At 58.3% G+C, this 25,845-nt stretch overlaps 1 protein-coding gene across 14 annotated transcripts in view; it reads right to left on the bottom strand.

Annotated features, from left to right (window-relative positions):
• Positions 1-25,845, bottom strand: part of DLG3 (discs large MAGUK scaffold protein 3) — a 77,620-nt gene that overhangs the window by 4,826 nt on the left and 46,949 nt on the right. For 4 of the 14 annotated variants that reach the window (XM_032123494.1, XM_032123497.1, XM_032123499.1 and 1 more), the window contains 17 exons: positions 25,650-25,700; positions 22,497-22,621; positions 21,857-22,026; positions 21,347-21,483; positions 20,880-21,024; positions 20,577-20,736; positions 16,899-17,055; positions 16,411-16,513; positions 10,887-11,001; positions 7,152-7,328; positions 6,401-6,476; positions 5,729-5,828; positions 2,902-2,943; positions 2,147-2,197; positions 1,254-1,355; positions 905-1,077; positions 249-358 (listed from right to left, as the gene is read on the bottom strand). In XM_032123494.1, the coding sequence (XP_031979385.1) occupies positions 249-358; positions 905-1,077; positions 1,254-1,355; positions 2,147-2,197; positions 2,902-2,943; positions 5,729-5,828; positions 6,401-6,476; positions 7,152-7,328; positions 10,887-11,001; positions 16,411-16,513; positions 16,899-17,055; positions 20,577-20,736; positions 20,880-21,024; positions 21,347-21,483; positions 21,857-22,026; positions 22,497-22,621; positions 25,650-25,700 (1,994 nt within the window). The other 10 variants (XM_032123498.1, XM_032123503.1, XM_032123504.1 and 7 more) reach the window with 7 other exon arrangements.

The following is a 25,845-nucleotide window of genomic DNA, read 5'->3' as shown; positions in this document are numbered from 1 at the left end:
AACATAGAAATAAACAATTTGGCCCCTTCTGACTTGAGAAGGGGTTTTCTGAGGCCCCTTGGTGCCAGCAGAATTTCTTCTGATCTCAGGGTAGGTCTCAAGCTGTTGAATCTCCTCACAGATAACATTCTCTGCTGCTGAGCAGAGTTGCAAGCTCAGCTCTCACATCCTTTCCAGCCTGCACTACCCAGGGCCAGGAGCAGCAGGACAAGCAGCTGGAGAGGCACAGAACACGGTGCTGCACTTACATGAGGGCTTCAATGGATTTTGGTTTGATGAAAATGGCAATGGGATAAAGTTGTGCTTGTCGCAACCTCTTGATAGCATTGCCAGACACATCCAGGATGCAGTGCTTCCCCTGGAAAGGAGACAATCAGGATCAGACCTACCCACACAGTCTACTCTGTGTGGGAAGCAGCTTGCTCATACAGATGTTCCTAAAAAGGGAGGAGCCACAGAAATGAAACCCCAGTCCTGAGACACAAGCCAGCTCCCAGTGGCCTCACATTCCTGCCTGCTCAGGGCAGGACAGCAGCAATGGAAAGGGACTGAACCTTTGTCTGGACATGTGAAACTATTTACAAGCCCTGGGTAGCTCCAGGACTCCTCCAGAGGAACGCTGCAGCTTTGAGGGTACCCTGGTATCTTTCTCCTGTGAGCTCCCAAGCACAAAGCTGGGCCACCAGTGCCAGGGTTTCGGGTGGAGTTTGGACGACAGAGGTACCATGCTGAGGTAGAGTAACACAGCTGAGAAAAGCAGGCACATGGCTTGGCAGGACTCTGGAGGGAGGAGAGGCTTGTGCCATACTTGCTTAATGTGGTTACAGCCCTTCATTAACAACACAGGGAAAGGAGGGGAACTGCTGGATGCATCCCGGTCCCAGGAATGCCACCTGACACTCACCCTCTCTGCCACCGCTCGCACTGACTGAATGCTGGTCCCATAGAGATTGTCATTGAACTGCCCAGCCTCTATGAACTTGTTGTCCTGGATGTCCTTCTCCATCTGCTCCCGGGATACGACAAAGTGGTAGTCCTGTCCGTCCACCTCGTTCTCGCGCCGAGGCCTGGTGGTGTCTGGAGGAGAGCGGGCATCAAGAGTGAACCCAGAGTGATGCATGAGAAACCGGGAGGGAGGAAACCCACCTGTGCTCCCGGCCCCCTCCCCACGCTGCGGGCAGGACCCTGCAAGGAGCAGAGCCACCACTCTCCCCTCCCTCCAGCAAGGGCACCGAGTGCCGGCCGGGACTTACGGGGCACGCAGGAACCAAACTTGTGTGGGAACTCAGAGATGAGGTCGTCATTAATTCGGTCCTTTGTCGGCCCCAGGATGATCACTGGCCTCGCATAGTGAACTGTGAACAAGAGCCACAACCTGAGGCCCCACATGTGCTGTGGGCAGCTGACCCTACTGCCACTTTTGGCATTGACCTGCCCTCTCCCTGCTGGCAGTGGGTGCTCTTGCTCACATGGGCACCCAAAGGTGCCTCCTCCGTGCGAGTTTATCTCCTCCTGGTCACGGTCAACATGTCCTTCCCATCTGACCCAAACCATCTGCGTGGCCCCGGGGGAGGTTCTGCAGGTCTCCAGGGTCGCGGATCAGCAAAGCTGCTCCCTTGCTTGGGGCAGGAGCCAGGCAACCAGGACAGCTGGGCGAGGATGCCACGGAGCTGGGGGAGTGATGGGAGCCTAAGAGTCAGATCCAGCTTCTGGCAAGGACAGACCACCGAGGCTGGGACTATTCAGCCTGCGAAAGGGTCTGCAGGGACTGAGCATCAAGCAGGGTTAAAGGCTGAGGGCTGGGGGAGGGTTGCTCTGCAGCAGGGACCTGGTCTGAGGCAGGAAGGGATAATCTTGTCCTCAGCTGAGGACTAAAGCCCAGCTCAGTTTTAGCTCTGCATCTCTCCCTTGGTCTTGCAGACCATGACACAAATCTTTTCTGTTGATTGAAACGGGGCAGTCGAGGCCAGGGAAAGCCGTGCACAGCTGGCTCCCCTGCTGCACGCAACACATGAGACTCCACCTGCATCCACCCCGTGCCGTGCTGGTGTGGCAGGAGGGGAGGGTGCACCGGACACCCTGGCTGTGCTGGGGACACAGGTGGCCGCACTGCAGCGGGCACGGGGCAGTTCAGCTCAGGACTTACTTTCTTGCCGCGTCACTGGCTCGTACGACAGGATGGTGTCCTCTTGTCCTTCTGCAACAGAGCCAGGGGGATGTAGGTGAGCACTTGCAGCAGCTCTACAGCCCCTCTGCAGCTGTGAGGAGCTGGCTCCTGCCCCTTCAGCCTCCCACAGCTCTGGGGACACTCCAGGCTGTCCCCATCACTCCACCCACGGATGCGAAGCATGACGGGCATGCAGTTATGAACCCTTGAGCCACTTTAATTATTCGTGTCCCAGCTCTGGGTCAAGCCTCCTCTTTCCCTCCCCTACTGCTGCAGGCTCCCAGCCCATTGGGATGTAGTGTCCTCCCTGCAGGTATTTAGAGAACTTTCTGGGGACAAAGGGAGCATCTGTTGCAGCTGGATCCCATGCTCTTGCACAGGCTTGGGCTCCAGGAGCCATCTATGCTACAGGCCTGGCCTCTGGCCATTGCTTCCTGTAGCAGGCACTGAGGATGGGGGATCATCATGGACTGGGAACCCACTACCCTGCCCTGGAGCAGAGCCCTGCAGCCAGGAGAGAGCAGTGATGCAGGCAGGTTCCTTCCTGCTCCCCAGCCCCTGCTCTCCCTGGCTCCGAGGAGGGAGCTGGCCGCAGCATCTCAGTGTCACCAGCAGGAAGGACCAGCCTCCGAACAGAACCACCACTGGGACAAGACAAGATGGAAGTGCCAGAACATGCACGCTCACATGGGGACACGCACACAGGGTGGGAGAGCAGGAGGACACACACTTACTGGAACTGCTCTCGCTGTCACTGGTGTTTGATGTCACGCCCTCTGCAAAGCAACCAGAGAGATCCCCTTCAGAAGGAGCATGGGCAGGAGGCACGGGGGCACCCCGGCTGTCACCCAGCACTACTGACCAAGGGCAGGACAGCACTGGCCTCCCGAAAAACCTGCAGCCCAGCACCCACTGGGACGAGTCTGTGCCACATGGGCAAGGGCGGCATCTTTCACCCTTTGCTGGGAACCCGGGGGTATGCAGGGGGATGCTTCCAGGAGAAGACAAGGATGCCAGGAGGGCCTGCCTGGCAGACGTGAAGGCACTGGGCTTCCCAGGCCGAGGGAAGGTGGAGTGCACAGGGAGGAGAATGCTGGCAGGGGAGCAGGTGCAGCATGCACACAGCGGGCAGGGGAGGGCACGGCTGTGCCGGCACAGGGATGGGGGAGCCTGCCTCTGGGGATGGGGCTGGGACGCACAGAGACAAGACAGTGACAGGATGGGACAGAGTTTGGGGCTTTGCTTGCTCAGGCTGATCCTAGTGCTGCGACCACCCCGCAGAGGCTCGCTGGCCGCTGCCTGCCCCAGTCAGGCTCTGCACTGGTCAGGGGGTGCGGAGCCTGGCAGAGAGCTCATGCCCCAGCTGAGAAGATCATGGGGCTCCTGTCATTATTCTGCAGTTCTGGGTACGGGGTAACCCAGAGAAAGGTGGGAACGCCTCAAAATGTTGTCCCCCACCCCATTCAGAGCAGGCCCACCATGGCCACTTCCCACCCACACTGGCAGTGGCTCCGAGTGCTAAAGCAACAACCAACCCAGATAGGAGCAGGAAGAAGAGGATGAAGAGGTACAGCTCACCCTGGGTGCAGCAGGCACTTCAGGCATGGCCAACACCCCCACACAAGCTCCCCCATCCCGTCCCACATGCAGCAGAGGCACCTCAAGCCCCGACGCCTCCGCCGGTCCCTGGCAGCAGAGCAGCACCCGGGGCTCCTCCTGCCCCGCACCCAGGGAAGCTCAGCTGCCCCGGCCAGAGCCCAGCTCTTCCCCAGGCACCGCCAGCCACAGAAAGGGAACAATGTGCATTGGAATTCAACTTACTCAGGTTCTTTGCTCCATAATAATCGTCACTTAACCCAGGGAAGTCCTGATTTCACAGACAGCAAGAAGGGGGAGAGGGGGAGAGAAGACAGCGAAGGAAAGGGGAGTCAGAGGGATGGGGGAGACAGAGCCAGACCAGCATTAGTGACAGGAGTGCAGAATGGCCCAGAGCTGCAACTGCAAGTGAGGTTAAATGTTTTCAGAGCTGACACCATCAGCCCGCTGCCAACGCGTTGCCTTTTGCAGCTGGACCTTTCCTCCCCCAAGCTCACCCTCTCTGCCAGAGCACCCAAGGGCCACCCTGGGTATGGGGAGGGCAGGGCAGCCACAGCAGCATCAGCTGGCACCAAGCAGTTGCAGCCCTGAGCTCCTGGCACAGGGGCTGAAGCGTTTCTCCTTGTGGAGTATACTGGCATGGCACAGTGGCTCTGTGCTTCCCCAGCACAGCCTGGCCTCTCTGGGGCCAAGCACAGCCCGCAGTCCTGTAACACGTGGCAGGAGGACACATTTTTCCCCACCTGTGTGTGTCAGCTGCCCCACACCACAATGCTTGCACAGGCTGTGGAAATGTCAGGCAGAGACCCCCCACTGCAAGCTGGGATGGACAGTGGCAGAGCACAGGGAGGGAGCTGGCTGCGTGTCTGTGGCACAGGCAGGTAAAGAGAGTGGCCTGCCCCATCCCGTGCTGTGTCACCTCACTGCAGGGCCAGCCAAAAGCGGGCCCCCAGCTTCAGCATGGATCAGACTGGAGCCCAGCCGTGCCCAGGCACTACTAGAGACAGGCAGACATACAGACAACCTTCAGCAAAGGCCAGAGGCTTGTGCTGTCTGCTAAAATCACTGGAAGCTGGCACCAGCCTGGCATGGGCAGCAGAGAAATGCAGGCAACCCTTGGAGCAGCCCAGCAGCAACCTCCTGCCTCTGTATGACACCCAAGACAGCCCCAGAGGGAGGAGATGTGTTTGCTGCACTGGCACTGGGACACAGACACAGCTCTGCCTTGTCCACTGCCCTTTTCCAGAGGTTTGAGCACTTCCAGCCTGGATGCTTGCCAGAGGAGTGGATGCAGTTCACCACTCGAAGCAGGGGTTGGGTTTGGTGAGCAGCTCCAATGCTGCCCACATCAGGATTTGGGGCAATAAGACAAATGCCCTGCCTCTGCCACCTCCCAGGGTGGCAAGAGCTGTGGAGCCCAAACATCTGCAGCCAACTACCAAAGATGTGCCTCAGTCATGGGTGGGCAGCAGGGTCATGGCTCCCCCGTGTCCACAGGGCTTAATCTGCTGGGAAGGGCTCTCCAGTGGGAACATAGAGCTCTAAGTCACTTCTAGGGAAGATGGAGCTGGGACCTGCCCAGGCCCTGAGCCCTGAGAGGGACAGGAGAAGCTCTGCAGAAGAGCTCTGCCCCTCGCTTGGAGGGAAGCAGGCAGAGGGAGGGAGCAGAGCCTGCAGCAAAGGGGGGAGAGCAGGGGGAGGCAGAGCAGGGAGTTGGGTGGGTGTAAAGTTGGATGAAAAGATGAAGACATTGAACATGAGAGAAAGGAAGGGAGTGCCAGCCTGCAGCTGTTGCTTTCGTTTCAAGCTCCAGTTTCTCCCTAGCTGCTGGCACGACTGTGGAGCACAGACCTGAATACAGGCAGGTGCCAGGATCCCTGGCTATGGAAATATGCTGGATCTCTCCCCTCAGGGCAGGCGACCTGAGGGTTGCAGGCTTGCCTTCTCTGGCCAGCTGCTACTTACGTTCCTGTCCGCTGCTCTCCTGGGCCAGGTTCTCTTTGCTCTTGTAAAATGGAAACTTTCGAGAGAGGCGAAAACTCTTTTTACGTTTCGTTTTGATCGACTGAAGAACATGGAGATGGAAGGGAGGACAGAAAAAACAATGGTGTTTAACGCATGTGGGGAAAATTAAAATGAAGAGACAATGAGGAGCTGTGTCAGGGCAGTCACCCTCAAATGAAATCATGGAGATTACATGAGAACTGTAATGCAGGAAAAAAATTAAGCATGGAGAAAAACATGTGGTAGGGATGCTGGGAAGCTGATGGGGCAGTCAGCAGCTCTGCAGGGGTAGCCAGGCTGTTCTTCCTTGCTCGTTGGCATGTTAGGCACTGCTCCTGAGGTGTGAGGGTGGCTACCTTCAGCAGCTGCCAGAAGGCACCTCCTAGCCATGGGCTCTGCCACCCTATCACTCCAAACATGGGTCCTTCCCCAGTACTTTCACACCATCCTGGGCTCCTCTGCTCAATCACTGCATATTCACGGAGGTTTTGTGCCAAGCAGATGTGGGCCTGGGGCAGGTCCAGTCACATAGCTCTTTGCATTGGGATTGAGGAGCTTTTGCTGCTGGGACTCATCCTGACCTCACTAGTTACCAGCTCCAGGTGCCCCACTGAGCCCCAGATCAGCACTTACCCTGTTAGACTCAATCATGCCAGTCCTGGCGTGGAACTTCACTGTTTTCAACCGTGCTCTCTCCTTCTTTTCCACCCTGATCAGGAGAGAAAGAGTTGCTAGTCCCATGCGTGTGCCCTCCATGCTGCCCATGTGGCTCCTCAGGCAGCTCCAGGCACCCTCGGGTGGTGGCCCCATTGGCAAAAGGCAGCTCCTTCCCAGGGAGGGACAGGTGTGGAGCTGCCTGCCCAGGGTCTGGCCAGGGCGAGTGTCTGCGGGAGCAGGAGAGGAGCCAAGCCAGCCTTCCCAACAGGGATAGAGGACAGACTTGAGGCTGGCTTTGCAGACCTGAAGGCAGCAGCAACCAGCTCCTCTGCTCCCTATGATTATTCACCTCACAGTGACGCTGTGAGCTGCAGAGCTGGGCAAATTGACAGAGGACACGAGGAGCAGCCCACACTCACTGCTGTGACTCTGCTCTCATATGGAGACCCAGACTGGCTAACATCAACTCTCCATCCCCACAGGGACCACAGAGGGGGCTGACCACTCCCCTCCTCACCTGGACTCTCACCCAGCTTTGGAGAACACCTCCCTAGGGAGACCAGCACACAGCCCCAGCTTAAAACCAAGGTGCCCTGCACACTGCCAGGTGGACTGGGACCACAAGGAGATCTCGGCCTGAGCAGAGCCCTGAGGGCTGCAGGGCTTACAGAGTTTGGGGAAATCCTGGGGTCACTGCGTGTGACAGCTCCTGCTGATGGCCACTCACCTCTTCTTGCTGGGGATGACCCCGATCTGCTCGCTCTCGCCGTGGGGTGTGACGAGCCTGGCTTGCCACCACTCGTCATCGGAGGCATTGATGACATGCAGGATATCCCCATAGGAGAAGCTGAGTCCCTGGCTGGGCAAGCAACTGTCCCGGGTCCGGTCATAGTCAAACAGGGCTCTGTGGAGGAGCAGAGAGAGCGATGCCTTCTCTGAGCATGGCCAGGCAGTGAGGGCAGCAGCACTGACAACCTTCTGGGGCACTGTGACCTTCATACCTTACAGGATTTAAACCCAAACCCTGCCAAGGTGAGCAGTGCTGCCAGCCCCAGCACATCCCTCGACTGGCAGGCTCAGCACAAGCCCTGAAGAGTGCAAGGCAGGAACAACAGTGCTGGGCTGAGAGAACTCACTGCTGACCTCAGCTGTAAGATGCACATGAGCCATAGATGCACTGAAAGAGTCTGTGGTTAGTGAGCAAGCCAGGCCCAGAGCAGCAGCCTGCAGGAGGGCTGCTCCCCACCATCCCTCTGTGGCTGTGGGGCCAAGGAATGGGATGGGGAATATCAGACCCCACTGCTGGTGGGTGGTTGCACAGGCAGAGACCACCAGGCTTTGAGCACAGAGCCTGTGAATTAGGAATGCATCTCAGAGTATATATATCTGCTTCCACGACCGATCCTTTTCATACTCCTAAACACCTCCCCTGAGAACAGTTTATTTGGTTTAAAATTATCTTCAAATTTAAACTAACCAGATATAGAAAAGATTTTGGTTTTTTTTTACTAGAGGAGTGCTAATACTCTTCCTGCACACATACATCACACACAGCACTGCAGCCTGTACCGTAAGCTGCTCTCAGTGGCTTCACCTGCAACTCGTTCTACTAATGTCAGATCACAAACTGTGTCTGCTTTGACGCAGCAACTTGCAAAAAGACAAAGAAAGGGAAGAGCCACTAAAAGTACTGGCAGCACAACCTCTGTATTTGCTCCTGGGACTCTGGCCCACAGCCCAGCATGAGCCCAGGCACTGCAAACTGGATTGCTGCTGGTTTAATCCTGGCCCTAATAAACCTTCTTCAAGCAGGAGAGACATCCCCTGTTCTGCTCATTACCCCCTTCCACTGTGGGGACTCTGAAGAGGGTCTAAAAGCACACTGTAAGTGGAAGGGCTGAAGGACCATATGGCAGGTCCCTGTGGAGCAGCAGAGCTTGGAGGGCATTTCTGCCAGAGGAGTGCTGGGCTGTGAAACCTTTCAGGGCACTTGGGACTGGGTCTCAAATGGCAAGAAGGGCTGCCCCACAGGGAGGGCTCTTTGGGACAAGACCCAGGCTGCCCTATGCATCCAGATACATTCAGCCACCAGATCCGTTCTCCTTCCCCAGTTTGCTCAGGGCTGGGGCAGCTCCTGTGCTTATTCCCTCTGCAGGGCAGAGTGGCTGGAGCCGCAGCAGAGCACCAATGGGTGATTTGGCCGGAGGTAATCAAGCCTTGCAGGCAGCTCCTGGCCAAAAGATAAGGCTGCATTCGGCTGACAGGCCGCTGTGAGGTCAGTGCCGCTGGCCAAGGCCCTGGGGAACTGGTCAGGCCGGTTCCCAAAGCCAGGCAGGCTGTGAGGAGCCCTGCCCACTCCGTGCACCCTGCCCTGCAGAGCAGCGCTGGGCCCGCGGCTCCTCCCGCAGCAGCCACCGGCATCTCGGGACAGGCACAGCAAGATCTGTGCACGGGCAGGACACCTGCAAAGCCAGCTCATGAGGCATTTGCTACCCCAAGGCACGATGCTCCAGGACACCAGCCCCTGGCTGTGCTGGCACGTGGGACCCACCGTGGCTGGGAGCTCCTCCAGGTGCACAGGGGCCAGACGGCAGCTCCGCTCTGCCCCCAGACTAACAGCCAGGAGAGCAGATGGTTTGGCTGGAGGGCAGGGAAGCACTGCCAAGGCCTCCCATGGCTTCCTCCTGGTGTCCAGGCACAGTGCCTGCCTGACCTCCATCCCCACCCGGTACGGCCCCAGTGCTGGCAGACTTTGCCCTGCGGCAGCGCAGGCAGGCGACAGGCAGGACATGAACCCGCCTTGCCTCTGCCTGTGCTGCACAGCTGCAAACTCCAGCACCCCCAAATCGGCTCCAGCACCCCCAAATTGGCTCCAGGAGGCACTTGGGTGCCCGGCCCCAGCCCTTCAACAGCACACGGGACGCAACGCAGCCACACAGGGCTGACTCAAGCAGTTGGGTAGCAAGTCCTGTAATTGATGTCCTGTCCACAGCGCAGCAGCTCAGCTGGTTTCGGGTAAACTGTGCTTGAAACTACCCCGCCCAGAAGGGCTGGGGCAGCCTGGGCACCCGGCAGTTCTTGCAAGCACGTTTTCAGGGTGTGTGTCAAGCAGAGTGTTGTGAAGGGCCACGCTGGGGAAAAGCTCTCCCCTGGGATCACCGTCTCAGCAAGGCACAGACCAGCTCCACCTGGGTATGTGTGAGGGGACACAGTGCTGTGGAGGCCTCCAAAGCCCCGTGGGGGGATGCACCAAGAATTAAGAAATGCTAAGAGTAGTATGGAGGCAACAGGGAGCTCTCTGATTCACAGGAATACTTCAATACATGAGCACCTTTCTAGGCAGAGAACAGGCTCAACTCAAGCTGGGCCCAGCCTAAATCTTCCTCCACACATGAGGGTGTCCACAGGACAGCAGGGGAGTGAGGGCAGGACTAACAAGACGATGTTTATTCAACACTGCGCCCAGCTTGTCGCACACCCCCAGGAAGCCCAGAGATGCTAAATCAAGCAAGCTGCCTGCAGAGACTTGTGGGAAGGTGTGAACTGCAGGCACCCAGAGCTGCAGCTCTCCCCTCCTGCCATGCTGGGCTTGCAACATATCCACCACACCTGAAGTCCCTCTGCATGGAGCAGCCATGCAGTGGGACTTGCAGGCTGACTCATGTAGCCTCGGCCCTTGCCATCCTTCTCACAGGGAAGAAGGAGAAGCATCCCTTGCTCCTGCCAGCCTCACCTGCAACAGGCTGTGCAGGGCGAGGATTTACAGGATTATTTTAACTACCAAGTTAAAATTACTCATTAGCTCTCATCCCACTGGTGCTGCGGCAGGCAGGAGGTGGCAGAAGGCAGGCAGGGGCTGTCTTGTCCACACAGGACTTGCAGCAGTTTGAGCTTCATGGCTGTTTAACCCCTGCCTGCCTGTCCTGCACCTGGCTCCAGACCAAAAGTGCACTGAGGGCTCAGAGCAATAATCCTCCTAAGAGCTCATCTCCCATCCAGCCAGATCCTGCCACAGGAATGGCAGGAGGAGACAAGGAGAAGCCTGTTAGCTGGTTTGAGGAGAGCGCCCTGAAAGCTGCCACAAGCTGCCTGGGGCAGAAGCAGGGCTGGATGCCCACCACTTCTAGTGGTCCTCAGTGCATTGGCCTGGCCAGCAGCCATCCTGGCTCTGTAGAGACCACTGCTTTCCAAACTGGAGCAGTCCTCAGGAGAGGCATTCGAGTGCAGAGCACCCAGCCTTGGCAAGCCAGTGCAAAAGCACTGCTCTCCCCGCTGCACCCTCCAGGCTCTGTGATGCATCCACGGCACTCACTCCCTCCCCGGCCCCTGACACACCGACCTCAGAGGCACTGCACAGCCCAGGCTGAACCGTAACCATCCCCCCTGCACCCCACGCCGTGGGGATGTGCCCATTCCCCCACCTGCCGGGAGCCCAGGAACAAGTGGGGCTGCGGAGCCTTACCGGACATAGAGCGATCTCTTCTCGCTTGTCCGCAGCGAGCCGGAGCCGGAGCTCATGCTGCTGTTCATCATCTGCTCCCGCAGGTCGTGGATCTTGGACTCGAAGCGGCTGTACTCTGTGGGGACAGGGCTGGTCAGTGCAGGCACAGCTGCCCCCGGGCTGATCCCCAGCCAGGCCTGTCCAGGAGGCATCTTGCCCACAGCCTGTCTGTCCCTGCACACGAGGGAGGGCAAAGCTAAAGAGGTTACAGAACTCTGCAGGAGTGCAGGCAGGGCATCTGGAGCAGGCAGCGCTCCAGCTGCTCCCAACCCCACCACAACTTCCCACACAGCAGCTCAGGCAAGGGCTGCTGTGACCTCCACTGCTGCTGAGCTGCAGCTTCATGAGGGAATGGCTGGGAAGGACTCGGCAAGCTGCTGATCTACAGAGCAGTTCAAAACACGCAGAGAGAGTGAGAGCCCCTCCAGGAGACCACTGCCCACCAGCTGGAGCAGCAAGACACGACCACAGCCATTGGGGGAGTCCCCAGCTACCGCTTTGCTGGCAGCAAAGACCTCCTCCTCAGCAGGAATGGGGAAAGGGAGGCAAAACACAAAGACCTGCCCTTGGCAGAGGAGCAGGGAGGAGGAATTCACCTTTTGCTTCTACATCCCAGCGGCAGAGACACGCAGGAAAAGCTGGGGAATCCTCCAGAAGACACCAGCACCTTCCTGCCAGGTAGCTGGGCAGGAGCAGCCGCCACCCCGGCGCCTGCTGCTGCGCCAGCCCGACCTTCAGCCGGGTGTAAAGGTCGGGCTGACATGCAGAGGGTGGAGGCTCCAGGCCTCCCTACCCAGGGCCGAATGAGGAAAGTGCAGCTGCGGCTCCAGGAAAGCTGCTGGCACTGCCACAGCCCACACTGCCAGATCTCACCTCGCACCCTCGATTTTGTCCCTTGGGCACATCCTGCAGTCACAGGTGAGAGAGGACCAGCCTCATCTGTGCTGTAAGACTTGCCTAGAAAACCCTATCCACAACCCAGTGGTTTAGACGTGGCTTGGGTTTTAATTCAGGGGAGGGGAGCACAGCAGCTCAGCTGTGGAAGCAAGTGCTCGCTGCAGAGCAGAGCCACAGCTGTGGAGCCACATCACATGGGGGGAGCAGCAACACTGCTCAGAAATGCTCTGTGGGCTTTGTTTGGGAGCCAGCCCCTCTCCCATGGACTCTCAGTGCAGACAAATACAGAGTTGGGGTTATGGGATGAGGCAGCTGCAGCTCAGCATTTCCCGACTCTCCAGCCCTTCACCCTCCAGCCCTACTGCCTGGGTATCCCCCTGCTACACCCAGTTGCCAAAGATACATTTTTACTTAAGGACTGGGAAAAAGAAAGGCAATACACACAAAAACTGCTGAGTGGCACACAGAAACTCCATGTGAAGCCCCTTCTCCTGCCACACAACATCCAGAGTTGCTGCAACACTGGGCAGGGTCAGCTGCTTAGTGTGGAGATCATGAGAACTCCTGGCTGCCCCATGCCAAGGGGCACCCACTGTCTCACCTGCCTTCCTGCTGGCAGAGGAAAACACAGATGCAGCGAGGCACGGATAATGCCTATTTTACAAGAAAACTGAATTCTGACACCAAAGCAGTACCAGGGTTTTACGGAGCTCTCAGCAGAGGGGAGCGAGCTTCGTCCCAGTCCACATCTCTTGCCCCACACAGCTCATGCTGCTCTGGAAGAGCTCATTCTGCCATAAACTCTTGTATCCCAGAGGAGCATCTGTCAGAAGTGGGTACAGCTTCTTCATAAACGCTTTTTGGTACAGAAGGGCAGTTTCCCCCAGAAAGCACCACTACAACCCTTGTCCCCAGCCAGGTCATCGCAAACCCTGCTGGGGGCACAGATTCCCTGCACACCCCACACTGCCTGGGATTGGACAGGAAACACAGGGCAAAAGGAGGTTTCTCCACCCCTAGCAGCAGGGTGGGAGTGTTGGGAGGGCAACTTGTGGGTGTCACTGCCCTGCCAGAAATGGCATATGCATCCCGCTGCATGCAGCCCGAAGTCCTCAAATGTCCCCATTTCAGCTGGGGCCCTCCATGCAAAGGGACTTTCCTGGTTTTGCTGGAGTGGTCACGCTGCTTGGAGGGGTAGGAAAAGCCCATTGACATGACAAGAAGCACAAACCAGGCTGGCTGCAGCAAACTGAATGACACAAGGGCTGCTCTGGCTTTAACTCCCAAAGAGCAAACGCAGTCCCGCCCTAGGAAGGGTTTTCCAAGGAGCCACCAACCCACACTTGCTCCAGCTGTGGGAGGGCACAGAGTGGAGAAGCAGCCAGCCCCAAAGCAAACCCGCTGCCTCCCTCCCAGAGCACAGGAGGCAAGGTCACCCCAGGACTGAGCAAGGGGTACTCCCAGGTGCTCTTAACTGCACACTAGAACAGTCTCAGACAATTACCAGCAGATCACCCCCAGCAAGCAGTGTTCCTGCCTTTGCTCCCTAACTTCGGGCCACCTCGACTCTGCACCTTGACTCTCTGTAAGGAGATCTCCTGTGCAGCTGAAACCCTCCCAGGAAGCTTGCCCAGGGTGCAGCAGGGAGGTGAGCCAGGGCTGACTCTCACAGTGTTCAACACGTTCAGGACATGCTTATCAAGACTGAAAAGTATGTAACAGGTGAGCCGGCACCTCTTGCTGTGAGGGCCATCACGGCGCTGCGCCGTGTGCCAGGATGTTTGCTCTCCTCACTCAGCAGCTCGATAAAAACACCTCTGTACCCTCCCACCGCTTCTCCCTTTCCAGGGTGTGGGTGTTCCTAGAGCTGGGCCTGATTCTGGCCCCTGGGGTGAGCTCCATGCTGGGAGTAGAGTCCCTGAGTGTGCACATGCTGTAGACCACGATCAACAGGCAGGGATCTCCTGCCTGCCCCAAGGATCCCAGAACCAGCATACACGAGTGTGACACACCTGCAAACACGCCCAGCAGAGCCAACAAAGCAGCGGGTCTGCATCTGGGCACCAGGAGACAGCACAAAGGGGAAGGCGTTGGCAGAGAGGGGAGCTACATTGGAAAGCAACTCCTGAGTACACATAAAGCCCTGTATCCAAACACTTCTGCCCAGGCCCAGGCTGGGCCATCAGCAGAGCACAGAAATGCTCAGGCACAGGTTTCAGCCCAGCCACTTGCAAAAACTATGCACAGCTTCAGCCTGGCATTTTAGCACCCTGACCCCAGACGCCTTCCCTCTGCAGGCCCAGGAAAGCAGAAGGAAGCACAGCCATAGGGAAAGCTCAGAAGCTTTTAGAACTCATTGCACACCCCTGGAAGTCCCCTTTGAACAGACTGGCTCAGAGAAATGCCACAATGAGAATTTTTGTATTTTCAGGTGAGGAATATCAAGGCTTTGTTGCATGGGGTGTGAGAAAGGGGAATTGCCAAATCCAAGCGCTGGTGATAGTGGCAAGCAAAGGTCAGGGGGAGAAGTGCTCAGAGGCAATGGACCTCACAAAAACTCAGGAATCATCACTCCCCCTCCTCGACAGAATGCAGCAGTGGTCAAAGGTGCTGGTACTCAGATGAAAGGGAGGATGGCAACTCCTCTTTCTAGTCTTTCTTGGTTTGGTCTTTGCTTCTTTTCGCTCCTAGTGCCTGGCAGGACACCACAGGGAGGGTCCCTCATCCTGCAAGACCTGCACAAGCAGCCTCTCTGACCCCTTGGAGCCCCAGCGAGGTCAGACACAGAGCACATTGCACTCATCCAGCACCCCAAGGCAAGCCCTGCCCACGCTCAGGTACGAGAGACAGGTGCCATCCTCCGCCTCTGCTAGCGGGGAAGAACTTCTCAGATCCCCTTTTCACCAGCATCTCCTCCTTTGGCCATCCTACAATCCAGCTCTCCTGCTCTTTCCACAGCCATGATGAACACAGAAAAGGCAAACATGTGAGAGCACATGGGCCATCGAGGGGGCCCAGACTCACCCACACCCAGGGCTCACACCAGGGAGCTCTTTCTCCATGACTCCCAGCCCTTCAAGCCTCTTGAACCCTGAAGGCAACTTCCAAGATACAACAGTCTGTACTCCATAGCCACAGCGCTGCTTCCCAGGATGGCTGCAGCCCCTGTGCTGGGTGCTGCTGCCCACATGTGCCAGGAGCCATCACAGACATGGAAAGTCACTAGCTACAACACATTGACATTTCCGCCTCGGTCTAAGGGGGTTTCAAAACATCTTGTCCAGTTTGACATTTAAGAACCACTCTTGGTTGGTGTCTTTGCCAAATCTCAAGTGGCAAAGGGAGCCAGAAATACGAGAACATTAAGTGCTTCCTGGAAAGAAAGAGAAAAAAAAAGCCAAAACAAACAAACCCCACACCCACAGCACAGCCGGAGCAGCACCAGTGACTCCGCGCTCCAACGGCCTCTGCCATGGGATGGAGGAGGAACAGTGGAGACAGGGACCAGCAGGACGCTCCCCAGAGATGCCAGAGAGGAGGCACTAGACGAAGGGCTAGACTAGGGCGGGACACTGGCCTCCTTGGAGAGGACCAGAACTGCTGGTGGAGAAAGCCAGTGGGGCCCAGGAGAGACACCTTTTCCAGCGGCCGGGAACGGCTGCATCCCAGCACGTGCACGATGCCGCTCTGGACACGGCCGCAGCCCCGGGGTCAGCCCCGGCCCCTCGCTGCCTGGCGGGGCACCCTCCCAGCCCACGGGCCACGCTCCAGCGCTGCCGCCCAGGGAAGCTTTGTGCAGGCAGCTGCCGGCTCCCTTCCCGCTACCCCGGGCTGCCCATCCCGGGACCACCAGCCCCCGCCGCTGCCGAGGGAATCGGAACTCAGCGATAACGAAAGGCTACGGGTGGCGCCGCAGGTGGGATGCTCAGAGGTGGGGACGAGCTCCAACTCACCAGCGACGACCCAGTTCCGGCCCCGCCCGCACCATGCTCACCCTCCAGGACGCCTGAGCCCCTCCGACCACGGGGTCCCTCCAGCAAGGCCCGTGGGACCCCACGGAACCGGGCCTCGCGGCGACGCCCTCCGCCAAGCAGAGCTCTTCCCCCTCCCTCGAAGACGACCCCGTGCCGCCGAGCCCCCCCCCCCGCGACCCCGATGCCGGCCGGGGCCCGGCCGGGCTGCCCGTGCGGCGGCGGGCGCTCACCTGCAGGCGGGGCGGCCCCGGCCCCGCACCCGCCCGGCCCGCACACAAAGCCGCGCAGGCACGGCCGGCGGGACGCCGCGGCCCCGCCCCTCCGCCGCGCCGGCCAATCAGCGCCAGCCCCGCCCCCGGGCCACGCCCCCCCGCCCGCCGGCGCCTCGCCCGCAGCCCCCCGCCCCGGCCTCCCGAGCCGCGCGCCGGCCGCCGCCCCGCCCACCTCATCTGCATATCCACGCCCCGTCAATCTACATATCAACCCCCTCATCTGCATGCCCCGCCCGCCGCCGGCCCGGTGCCGCTGCCGGTGCCGATCCCGATCCCGATCCCGATCCCGATCCCGATCCCGATCCCGATCCCGATCCCGATCGCGGTCCCCCGTGGCGGTACCTTCGGGCCGGTACTGCGCGATGATGGTCACCGTCTGCCCCGCTCGCTTCAGCGCCGCAGCCGCCTGCTCGTGGGTGGCGTTGCGAAGGTTCACGCCGTTCACCTGCCGGGACAGAGCGGCTCCGCTGGACCGGACCCACGCGGGCAGGAATCGAGGGGGTCCGCCCTACGCCTCGGCCCCGCTGCCCCGCCTCTGTCCTGGTACCGACGGTACCCACACTCTCAGAGCCTCATCGCTCTGCCACTGTGCCCCCAGCACCATGCCTGGTAGCGGCACTTCCAGTACCGGCATCCCCGGTACCCGCCCCCGGCTGGCCCAGGCATCAGGGCTGCCCCACCGCAGGCACCCCGGGGCCGTGTCAACACACCGGCACCTGGGATGCAAACCACAGAACTGCGCTTCGGGTGGCAGGGGACAGGTGTCCTGTGGGAGCCCACCTGGGGCTGTGGGAGGCCACGAAGGGGCGGTGGGTGCCCCACCAACTCACCGAAAGGATACGGTCTCCCCTTCGCAGCTCCCCGCTGAGGTCAGCAGGGCCTCCAGCCAGGATGAAGGACACAAAGATCCCCTCGCCATCTTCCCCTCCAACAATGTTGAAGCCCAGGCCGGTGGAGCCTTTGTGCAGGATGATTTTCCGAGGCTCCCTGGAAGGACACATAAGGGACAGGGAGACATCATCAGGGTGAGGAGCAGCAAAGCTGGTGACAGGCTTTTCTGTGCCCAGGCTTTGTGGCACGTTGGTGGGACTGGAGTCACCCGAGTGCAGTCTAGTGTGACTCAGCCATCAGCACTGTGGAGACTGATAAACCAGAAGAGGTGCAGGCAGTGTGACATGAGACACAGCATGGACAGAGACAAGAGCATCCACCGTGAAATCACACACAGAAACACTGAACTGCATGATGGCATCAGATGCCATGAGCCAGGAGAGGGGGAGCAAGCCCCTCCACAGTATGACAAGTATGCCTACAACCCCATGCACTCCTTCCATGCCACAGACCCTGCACAGCTCAACAGAAGTCCTAAATTTTTTGATGATGACTTAATTCTATCACAGCTCAAACAATAGGCAGGCAAAAGCAGGACGACTGCCTGGCATTGCAAAACTCCTGCGTCAATTTTCGTCTGGGAGAAAAACCCAGTGTGATGGGAACAACGGCAGCTCCCAGCTCAAGCTCTGGATTGAAATAAGGAATAAGTGATGCCAGACAATTAGCACAGGCTGGTGGTGATTGTCAGCCAACATGATACCGGGGAACATCAGTGCATCTGCTGTGGCTGGATCCTGGGCACTTCCTTGGGTACCACAAGGACCAAAGACCTGAGCTCAGCAACCTGATCAACCACTCACCTGCCAGGTATCAGAGGGAGATTTCTGGGATGTGTTAGCAGAGATGCTGGAGCCCAGGCACGGCATTGAGTGAGGGCACCCACTGTAGACCCTAAAATGTTGGCAGACTTGTACTAAGAGGACCCTGGGGCACTGGGGTGGTGGGGCTGGAATACACCAGAACCAGGAGGAGATCAGGACAGCCACAGAATTGCTCACTCAAAAGATGCTCAGCCGCAAATCCTCAAGATGTCCCCAGTGCTTGGCTTACGGGCAGTTGTGAGGGGGCAGGGAGGGCTGCAGCCCTCAGTCCCTCTGCAGCAGAGCTGTGCCTAGGGCTAGAGTTCTCCCAGGTGAAGAAATAGGTCAGGTTTCTGGGTCTGCAAACCCTGCCTCCAACCAGGAGATGAACTTGCTCTGCCCCTTGGGTTTTGCTGCTGCCCAAGCAGCGTGCAGGAAGCACAACCTCCACTCGGTGTGGGGGGAAGTATGCCCAGCACTCATGAGGACCAGACAGTTTGGTGGAAGGTGAAGAGACCCTACAAGAATGAGGAAAGGAAATGAAGCCCCAGACAGGTCCATCACAGGTCTCAGTCATGACATGCACTCTTGGCTTCCATCCTCCTCACAGGAGGCATGACATGGATCCTCCAGGCAGATCCCATGCTGAATGTCACAGTGCTAACACTGAGACCTTGGCACAGAGCAGCTGAGGGGATCCTGTGGGGCTGTGCTGGGTCTGGGTTGCAGTGGTAGAGCTCACCAGAAAACAGATTCTTTGTTCCCAGCCCTAGGTGCTGCAGGACATGAGGATCTCTGGAGCCACATCCACATCCAAGCAGCACTTGTGCCCATGGGAGGGGGAGAGGCTGAATACTGGACCTCTGTTTTTCCTAGGGAATGGCTGGCAGGTGCCTCATGAGAAACAGCCTCTTTCTCAGGGCAGCTTCTGCCTTTCCCCACACCAGTAACTTGCATTTGGACCACACCGGTCCCAGTGCACAACCTTGGTGCCAACAGACCCGCAGCGACGCAGCTGTCCTGGGGGGTCAGTGATGCACACGAGGCTTCCAGCACTGTCCTGGGAAGGATGAAGGAAGTGCTGAGCCCACTGCAGGCTGTGAATCTGTTGGGTAGCACGGGGCTGTGTCTGGGCACGCTGGCCCAGTGGAGCCAGCCCATCCGCAGTGGGGCCCTCCACAAGGCAGCACCATCCTCTAGTGGCCACCAGCACGTGCTGCATCAGGGCCACTGCTGAGCCATCGCTGTGCCATTGCCACTGCCAAGCCACTACTGGGCCACTGCCAAGCCATCACTGTGCCACTGTCACTGGCAAGCCACTGCTGAGCCACTGGCAAGCCCTGATCATACCTCTGCCACTGCCAAGCCACCACTGAGCCACCGAAGAGCCATCACTGTGGCACTGCCACTGCCCAGCCACCACTGAGCCCTCAGGGTGCCATTGCCACTGGCTGTGTTCAGCCTAGGCTGGGTGCCTCTTTCTGCTCTCTAGCCCACAAATGGGAATGCTGGCACATGTGAGAAGGGACACCCTGGTGGGACCAGGGTCCCTGGTGTGTTTTCCAAGCGCTGGGACTCAGTCCCTTCTGTGGTGCACTGTAATGGCAGACAGCACTGCTCCTGCCTGTGGCATCATCCCCCAGTGCCCTGGCAGCACAGAAGTGGCTACACCTGGTGAGGATGCAGTTCCAGAAACAGGCTCTAGAACCAGCATCGATGATGCTGAGACCAGCGGGAGAGGTGGGGTGTGGGTGGAAGGCAGTGCTGCACAGGTCACGGGCTGCAGAGGAACCCAGATGTGGCTGAGCACCAAGAAGTGAGAAATCCCTGTGACAAAGATGAGCGCAGACACTCTCCAGGAGGTTGGCAGACCTGACAGCAGATGGCAAGTCAGGGTCTCCCACTCCAGCATCCACCACTGACCTGTCAAATGGGAGAATCCTGGACAAAGCTACCACATCTTCCACTGTAAACACACCCCCAAAACCAGCCTGCAACCTTGTTCCAAACAGCAGAGCCAGCCCTAAGCCTAAGTCGGATGTTGGTCCTTAGAAACCAGCCTAATCCCTACAGTCCTGGCCCTGGGGATACCACATTAAGAGCACTGGCCCCAAGGCTTTGACAAGAAGAGGGAAAGCTGTAAGAATCGGCTAGTAGAGCAGGACTTGCCAGGTCTTGCTCTCCCATCCTCAGCTTGAGGCTTTAGAAAAGTTTTATACCGCATTTAGGCTCAGAGCAATGTTTTCTTTGTGCTCCTCTTTATTTCCTGGCTTCAGGAAACAAACCTGTTCATGCAGCATAAAGGATTCTACTGGGGCAAGGGGGGCTGGCAGTCCTTGCAATGGCACCTGAGTGTAGGTGGTTTGGGATGCTGGTCTCGGAGCGTGGGAGGAACCCCACCTGTTTGCAAGGCTGTGCTCCCCCCGGACCTTCACCCCCAGCACAGCTCCACCTGGGGACATCCCAGGAGCCCGTGGCACTGCTGGATGGCACTATAAGGGCAGGGAACACCTTTTATTCCAGGTATTGTAAAATAAGCAAGAGAACAAAGCTGAAATGCAGTTTTGTAAAGCTTGTGAAAGAGTAGGAGAGGGACTGGAGAGGGAGGGAATGCAGCAAGCCAGGGATTGACACAGCAGGGCTGGTCTCAGGGGGTGAGCACAAAGCTCATTATGGGGACCTCAAGCATTGCACCATGCACCTACAAATGGCCTTTCAAGGCTCTGCACTGGCAGTGGGGATGACTTCAAGCCGCCACAGAGGGAAAGTGAGGAAATGAGGAGCATGAGAGGGATGCTCATGCCTGGTACTCACCTGGTGAAGTCGTCGTCTCCGATCATGTGCCGAGGGACAGGCGAGTACCGGGATGGAGTCACCTGGGCAGGGATGGGATAGGCAGGCTTGCTCTCAACACTGCCCAGGTAGCCCAGACTGGAGTTATGGCTTATGTGGTTGTCAGCCAAGGCTGAGAAGGCTGCAGGGGAGGAGAAGGTCATCAGGAGCAGAAATCCATACACAAGGAGGACATGGAGACCAGCCCAAGCCCTGCTCCCCACCCCAACAAGCTCAGTGCCCCACAGCCCCGCGTGCCCAGCCAGTGGCCAGCGGCGTACGTACTGCTGGCGTAGTCGGGGGGCGCGTACATGTCGTTGAGGTGGATGTTGCCGGGCTTGGCCACTTTCAGGTACACCATGTCAGAGGTGTTCTTCAGAGCGGCCACTGCCTCCTCATGCCGCACGTCCTGCAGGTTTGTGTTATTCACCTGCCGGAGGGAAAGGGCTGGGTGACATGGCTGAGCAGCAGGGCAAGGACCAGGGCAGGGACCAGGGCAGCCCTGCAGCAGTGATTTTCCATAGGGGAGGTGCCCCAGTAGCTCCAGAGGCATGGTCCCATGGCCTTGGGTTTGACCCTCCTGCCTGCAGCCTTTGCTGTGCCTGCCCTCCCACAGCAACATCCCAGCAGGAGCTGCGGGGAAGAGGTGTGAGGCTGCTGACAGGACAGGGGCTGGGGTTCAGGATCAACATCGCATCACAGTGGAACCTGTTCAGCTCCGCCTCACAGCTGGCTGTGGCCATGGGGCTTACCGCAAGCAGCCGGTCCCCGATCTGCAGGCGCCCGTCCTTTTGGGCAGCACCTCCCTCGATGATCTTGGTGATGTAGATGCTGTTGTCCCCAGGGATGTGCTGGTTCCCGATGCCCCCTGCAATGCTGAACCCCAGGCCTGAGGGAGAGTGAGAATGCAGGTGAGGGACAGACAGATAAACAGAGCCCTGGGCTGGCACCACAGCCCATGTGCCTCGCTGGGCTTCGCACCTTGCCCAAATCCAGCAGGCAATGGGGGACCCCACTGCTGCCTGAGGCCAGCCTGGCCACCGTGCACTGCACTGTGGGTCTGTCCCATACCCTGTGCCCCACAGCATCCCATGCTGCTGGGTCACCCTGCAGCATCCTGCACTGTGGCGGTGCCTCCTTGCATCCCACATCCCCCATGAGGCTGCCCTGCATCTCATGACATCTCACACCGAGGGGTCACCCCACACTGTCCTGTGGGGCAGTGGGGCACCCTTGCCAAGCAAGCAGAGTGAGGGGTTCACCTTTGGGGCCCTTCATCAGGTTAACCTCCATGATGGTCTCTGGTGGGGGCTGCCGGCGGCGCACCACAAGCCGCACCACGGGGCCTGCTTCCTTCAGGGCCTCCACAGCTTTGCTGTGCACAACCTCAGAGACGTCCACGTCATTCACCCGCAGCACGCAGTCGTTCACCCTGTGGGGACAGGACGGCTCTGAGCATCCCTGGGGAACCACCAACCCATGCCACCCTCCTTTGGTCACCTGTGCCACCCTCCTCCAGCCACACAAAGGAGAGCTGTTCAAGCTGGTCAGATCCTGCCCTGCTGGGATGAGAGGGGTCCCTCCCAAAGTGGGGGAGAGCACAGCTGGTCCCTTTAGTGCAACCCTGATGGAGATGGGAGATGAGAAGAAAGGCTGGATCCCTGCCTTGAGCTGTAGCAGGATGGACGGGAGCAGGAGCCTGATACAGGGAGGAGAGCAGGGGTGACTACAGACAGGAGGCTGGTGGCCAGGGATGGTAGACATCCCTGTCTTGAAGGGATCTGGCTGTGGGGAAGAGATATATGGAGGCCAGGGACCATGTCAGGAAAAGGGGTTAGGCCTAGAGGGTCCATGCAGAGATGCTGGGTGACACCCTGGCTGCTCCCCCAGCTCTGTACTCACCCTAGACGGCCATCCATGGCTGCCGCTCCCCCGGGGATGATCTTGGTGATGAAGATACCCGGGTCATCTGGAACATGGGGGTTGTCGATGCCTCCTGCTATGCTGAAGCCGAGGCCGGAGTTACCCTGTGGGAAATCAAACGCCGCGTCTTTCCCCCATGGGCAACTGCTTGCTGCCAGCCTTCCTTAAATGGTTCCCCCCAGCCGCGGGACCGCCTGGGGCACAGGAGCCCTTACAGCATCTGTCACACCCCGGGGTGCCCAGCTCAGGGGGCAGAGGGATGCTGGCCAGAGGAGAGGCCGGTGTTCCTCAGCTGAGTGCTCAGCACAGCAGCGTGGAGCACAGAACAGATGGAGTGGGAGAGTGGGAGCCGCCGAGGACCTCCCTCACCACTGTGTCTCCACGGAGAGACTCTAAGGCAGGCGGGGAGCTGGGGGAAGAGGAGGTGGTCCTTGGCGGAGAAAACCTCCCCTTGCTGGCTGCTCCCCAGGAGGAGACACTGATGCTGCAGCCTGCACAGACCAGCGGGGATTGTGCCAGTCACCAGCATCCCACTCCTGCCCCTCTGCACTCTGGGATGTAGCCCTGGCATAGAGCCAAGCCGGGGACCAGCAACACTGATGACAAAATATACAGGTTTGGGTGGAGGTGGCTATCAGGAGGGAGTGGGCTCTCCAATTCTGCCTTCTTTTCCTCACAGACATGCCTGGAGCATCACTTGAACTTCTGCTGAATTATGCCTGGGGGGAATGCAGGGACCACGGCTCATCTCCAGGCCATTTCTGCAGCATCTCAGGAATGAGTGGCTGTGGCCCTGTGCCACCTCTCCCACTTGCAGGATCCTCATTAGTGACACACTCACAGGCGCTGCTTCGAGATCTGTGCTTGATGCAAGTGGACAATTCCTGCCTTTTTTGCTCTGCCTTGAAAATCAGATGGCTCCTCGCCGTGTTTCCTCATGCGGAAGAGCTGACACTTAGTCACATACTATTGTGCCTGCCTCTCTCGAGCGCAAGTGGGCTCAGGCCAAGCTCTCCTGGCTGCCCATGGCCCCACTGCTCAGTGGGAGATGATGGGGTGCTCTGCTCTTCCAGGGGACCTGTGGCCGGGAGGGCCACACTGGAACTTGGGCTCCCCGGGATAATTTAGCACCAACAGCCATCTGGGGCTTGCACTTTTCCCCAGCAATTTTGCCCCAGCATCAGCTCCTGAAGCGATGCAGAGCTGACTTTATGATGCTCATGACACAGCACCAGGAGCCACCAATGCCTGTCACCGTGCAACACTCCTGGATGCTCTCTGGCCATCTGGGATTTGGCTGGCATGTGGCACGGAGGCATTCAACGGTAAAGGGTCTGTGGCTGCTCTCTTTCCTCTAAGCTGGATTCTGATTACCCTGGGCCTAGCTCGAAAATGCTCCTTACTATCACAGAGACCCAGCCTGGCCACAGCAAGGCAGGTGAGACTGCAAAATTATCTCCAGCCATTCGTTGTGCCTGTCTATGGAAGGTCCTTTGCTAGCTACAAAACCTGGAAATGATCTGGGAGGTGCCAATTTTTATTCTGATAAACCTCAAAAAGGAGTTCAAGGGATTTCTTAGCTGTTATCAGTGTTGATGCCAGGGTAGCTCCTGCTGTTGACATATGTATGGTGGGTAAAACACAAAGCTGTGTCCCTCTGCAGATTGTGTTTCTGCTATTATTGTCCCAAAATGCTGCTGCATTTACCTTTGTCTTTACAAGAAAGACAAGGATTACTAACAGTGACTGACTAGCCATTTTGGAGTGCACTGGGGTCAATTCTGGAAGCCTCAGCAAGGGGACAGCCTCACCTACAGGCAGCAGAGTGCTCCTCCTGCATTAAGACAGGATTGTTGGATCCCACTGGGGACCAGGTGAAGGGGAAGGACCTAGGTATGGTCCATGCTAGCCCAGACTGCTAAGCACTGAAATTCCCTCATGGTTTCTTGCTGTTGGAGAAGGAATTGCTGCCTGGGGCTCTGAAATGGGGGCATCAATGAGTGTTGTCTCTTTGTGTGGTCCTGCCAGCTCTTCACCTGTTCCCATTATGGGCTGATGACAGAGGATGCTCTGAAGAATCCCCGAAAACAAGAATTTTGCCTGTCACTTGGGCCCGGAGCAAGAAGTACTTAGCCCAAAAAGGAAGGATCCCCTGGGCTGGTGTCGTCAGGCACGCCGGGGAAGCTGTGGGTGAGGCAGCAGCCCCAGATAACCTTCCGTCCACCCACCTCCGTGATGCAGAGCCAAGGGAAGGAGGGAGATGACTAAAGGCAGAGAGGAACAGAATAATGAGCGATGTGTCTTCCCCTGCAATGCCGGCCACGCGGCGAGGCTGAGCCGCCTGGCACGGCAGTGAGGGGGAGGCAAGGTGTGCTGTGAGAGCCGCGGGCAGCCTCCCACCACAGCCATTCCCAGCCAGCAGGGCTGTGCCTGCCTCAGAGTAAACCCCGGGCCAGCTTTTCCCGCTCCCTCTCCATCCCTCCTCCCCTGCTGCTTCCTGGGCAACAAGAAAGCCCTTCGTGGCCTGTGTGGTGCTGGCTTGCCCCTGGATAAATCCCATACATGGCGGGAGGTAATTTCAGCCACGGCTGGTGTGGTGCACGCCATCACCTCTGTGTTGCCAGCGAAGAAGAGGCTTGAGCAGGAACTTCCTCCGTTGTGATTTGTTTTACTAAAAAACCTGGTTTTAGACCATATACCCGAGAGGGACAGGGAGCCTGGTGGCAGGGTGACTTCGGTCCTTCTGCCCAGTTGTGGGGTGCACCCACCTGTGTCTGCACAAGCAGAGCTCTCCGCACCTCTGTTTTCTGACAAAGGCAATGACAAAGAGCCTCCCCCCATACTCTGCACTGATGGGTTTGTGCGGGTGAGGGTGTGAAAGAGGGACGCAAGGGAGAAGCCCTCCTCCCTCCCTTCTGGAGGGGTGCGGAGGGGGAGAGGGGAGCAGCAAGCCCACCCTGGTGGGAGCCAGGCTGGCAAAGCAGGTGTGACACCCACGAAAGCCTCCAGAGAGAGCGGGGAGTAGAGACCAAGCTCTCCCCATCAGCTGTGCAGGGATGCGTGGGGGGCTGGCTGTGCCGAGGGGTGGGAGAGTGGGAAGAGGCTGCTGGTGGGTGAGTAAGGAGTACTTACCCTTTCCAAGACGATCTCCTCATATTTGAACATCCCATCACTGCCATTCATCTGGAGAGAGGGAGACAGCGTGTTACGACTCTCTGCTGGTCCTGGGGGAATTCGTTTTTCCCCTCTGATAGCTGAACACGAAGAATCCAACCTAAAAGCTGCATCATCACCACTGAAAAAACCTTAAATGCAACTACTTGAGCCT

This window comes from Corvus moneduloides, chromosome 14, assembly GCF_009650955.1.
Source record: "Corvus moneduloides isolate bCorMon1 chromosome 14, bCorMon1.pri, whole genome shotgun sequence".
NCBI lineage: Eukaryota > Metazoa > Chordata > Aves > Passeriformes > Corvidae > Corvus > Corvus moneduloides.
Note: the sequence above shows the minus strand (reverse complement) of the source record. Positions and strands in the feature narration are given on the sequence as shown.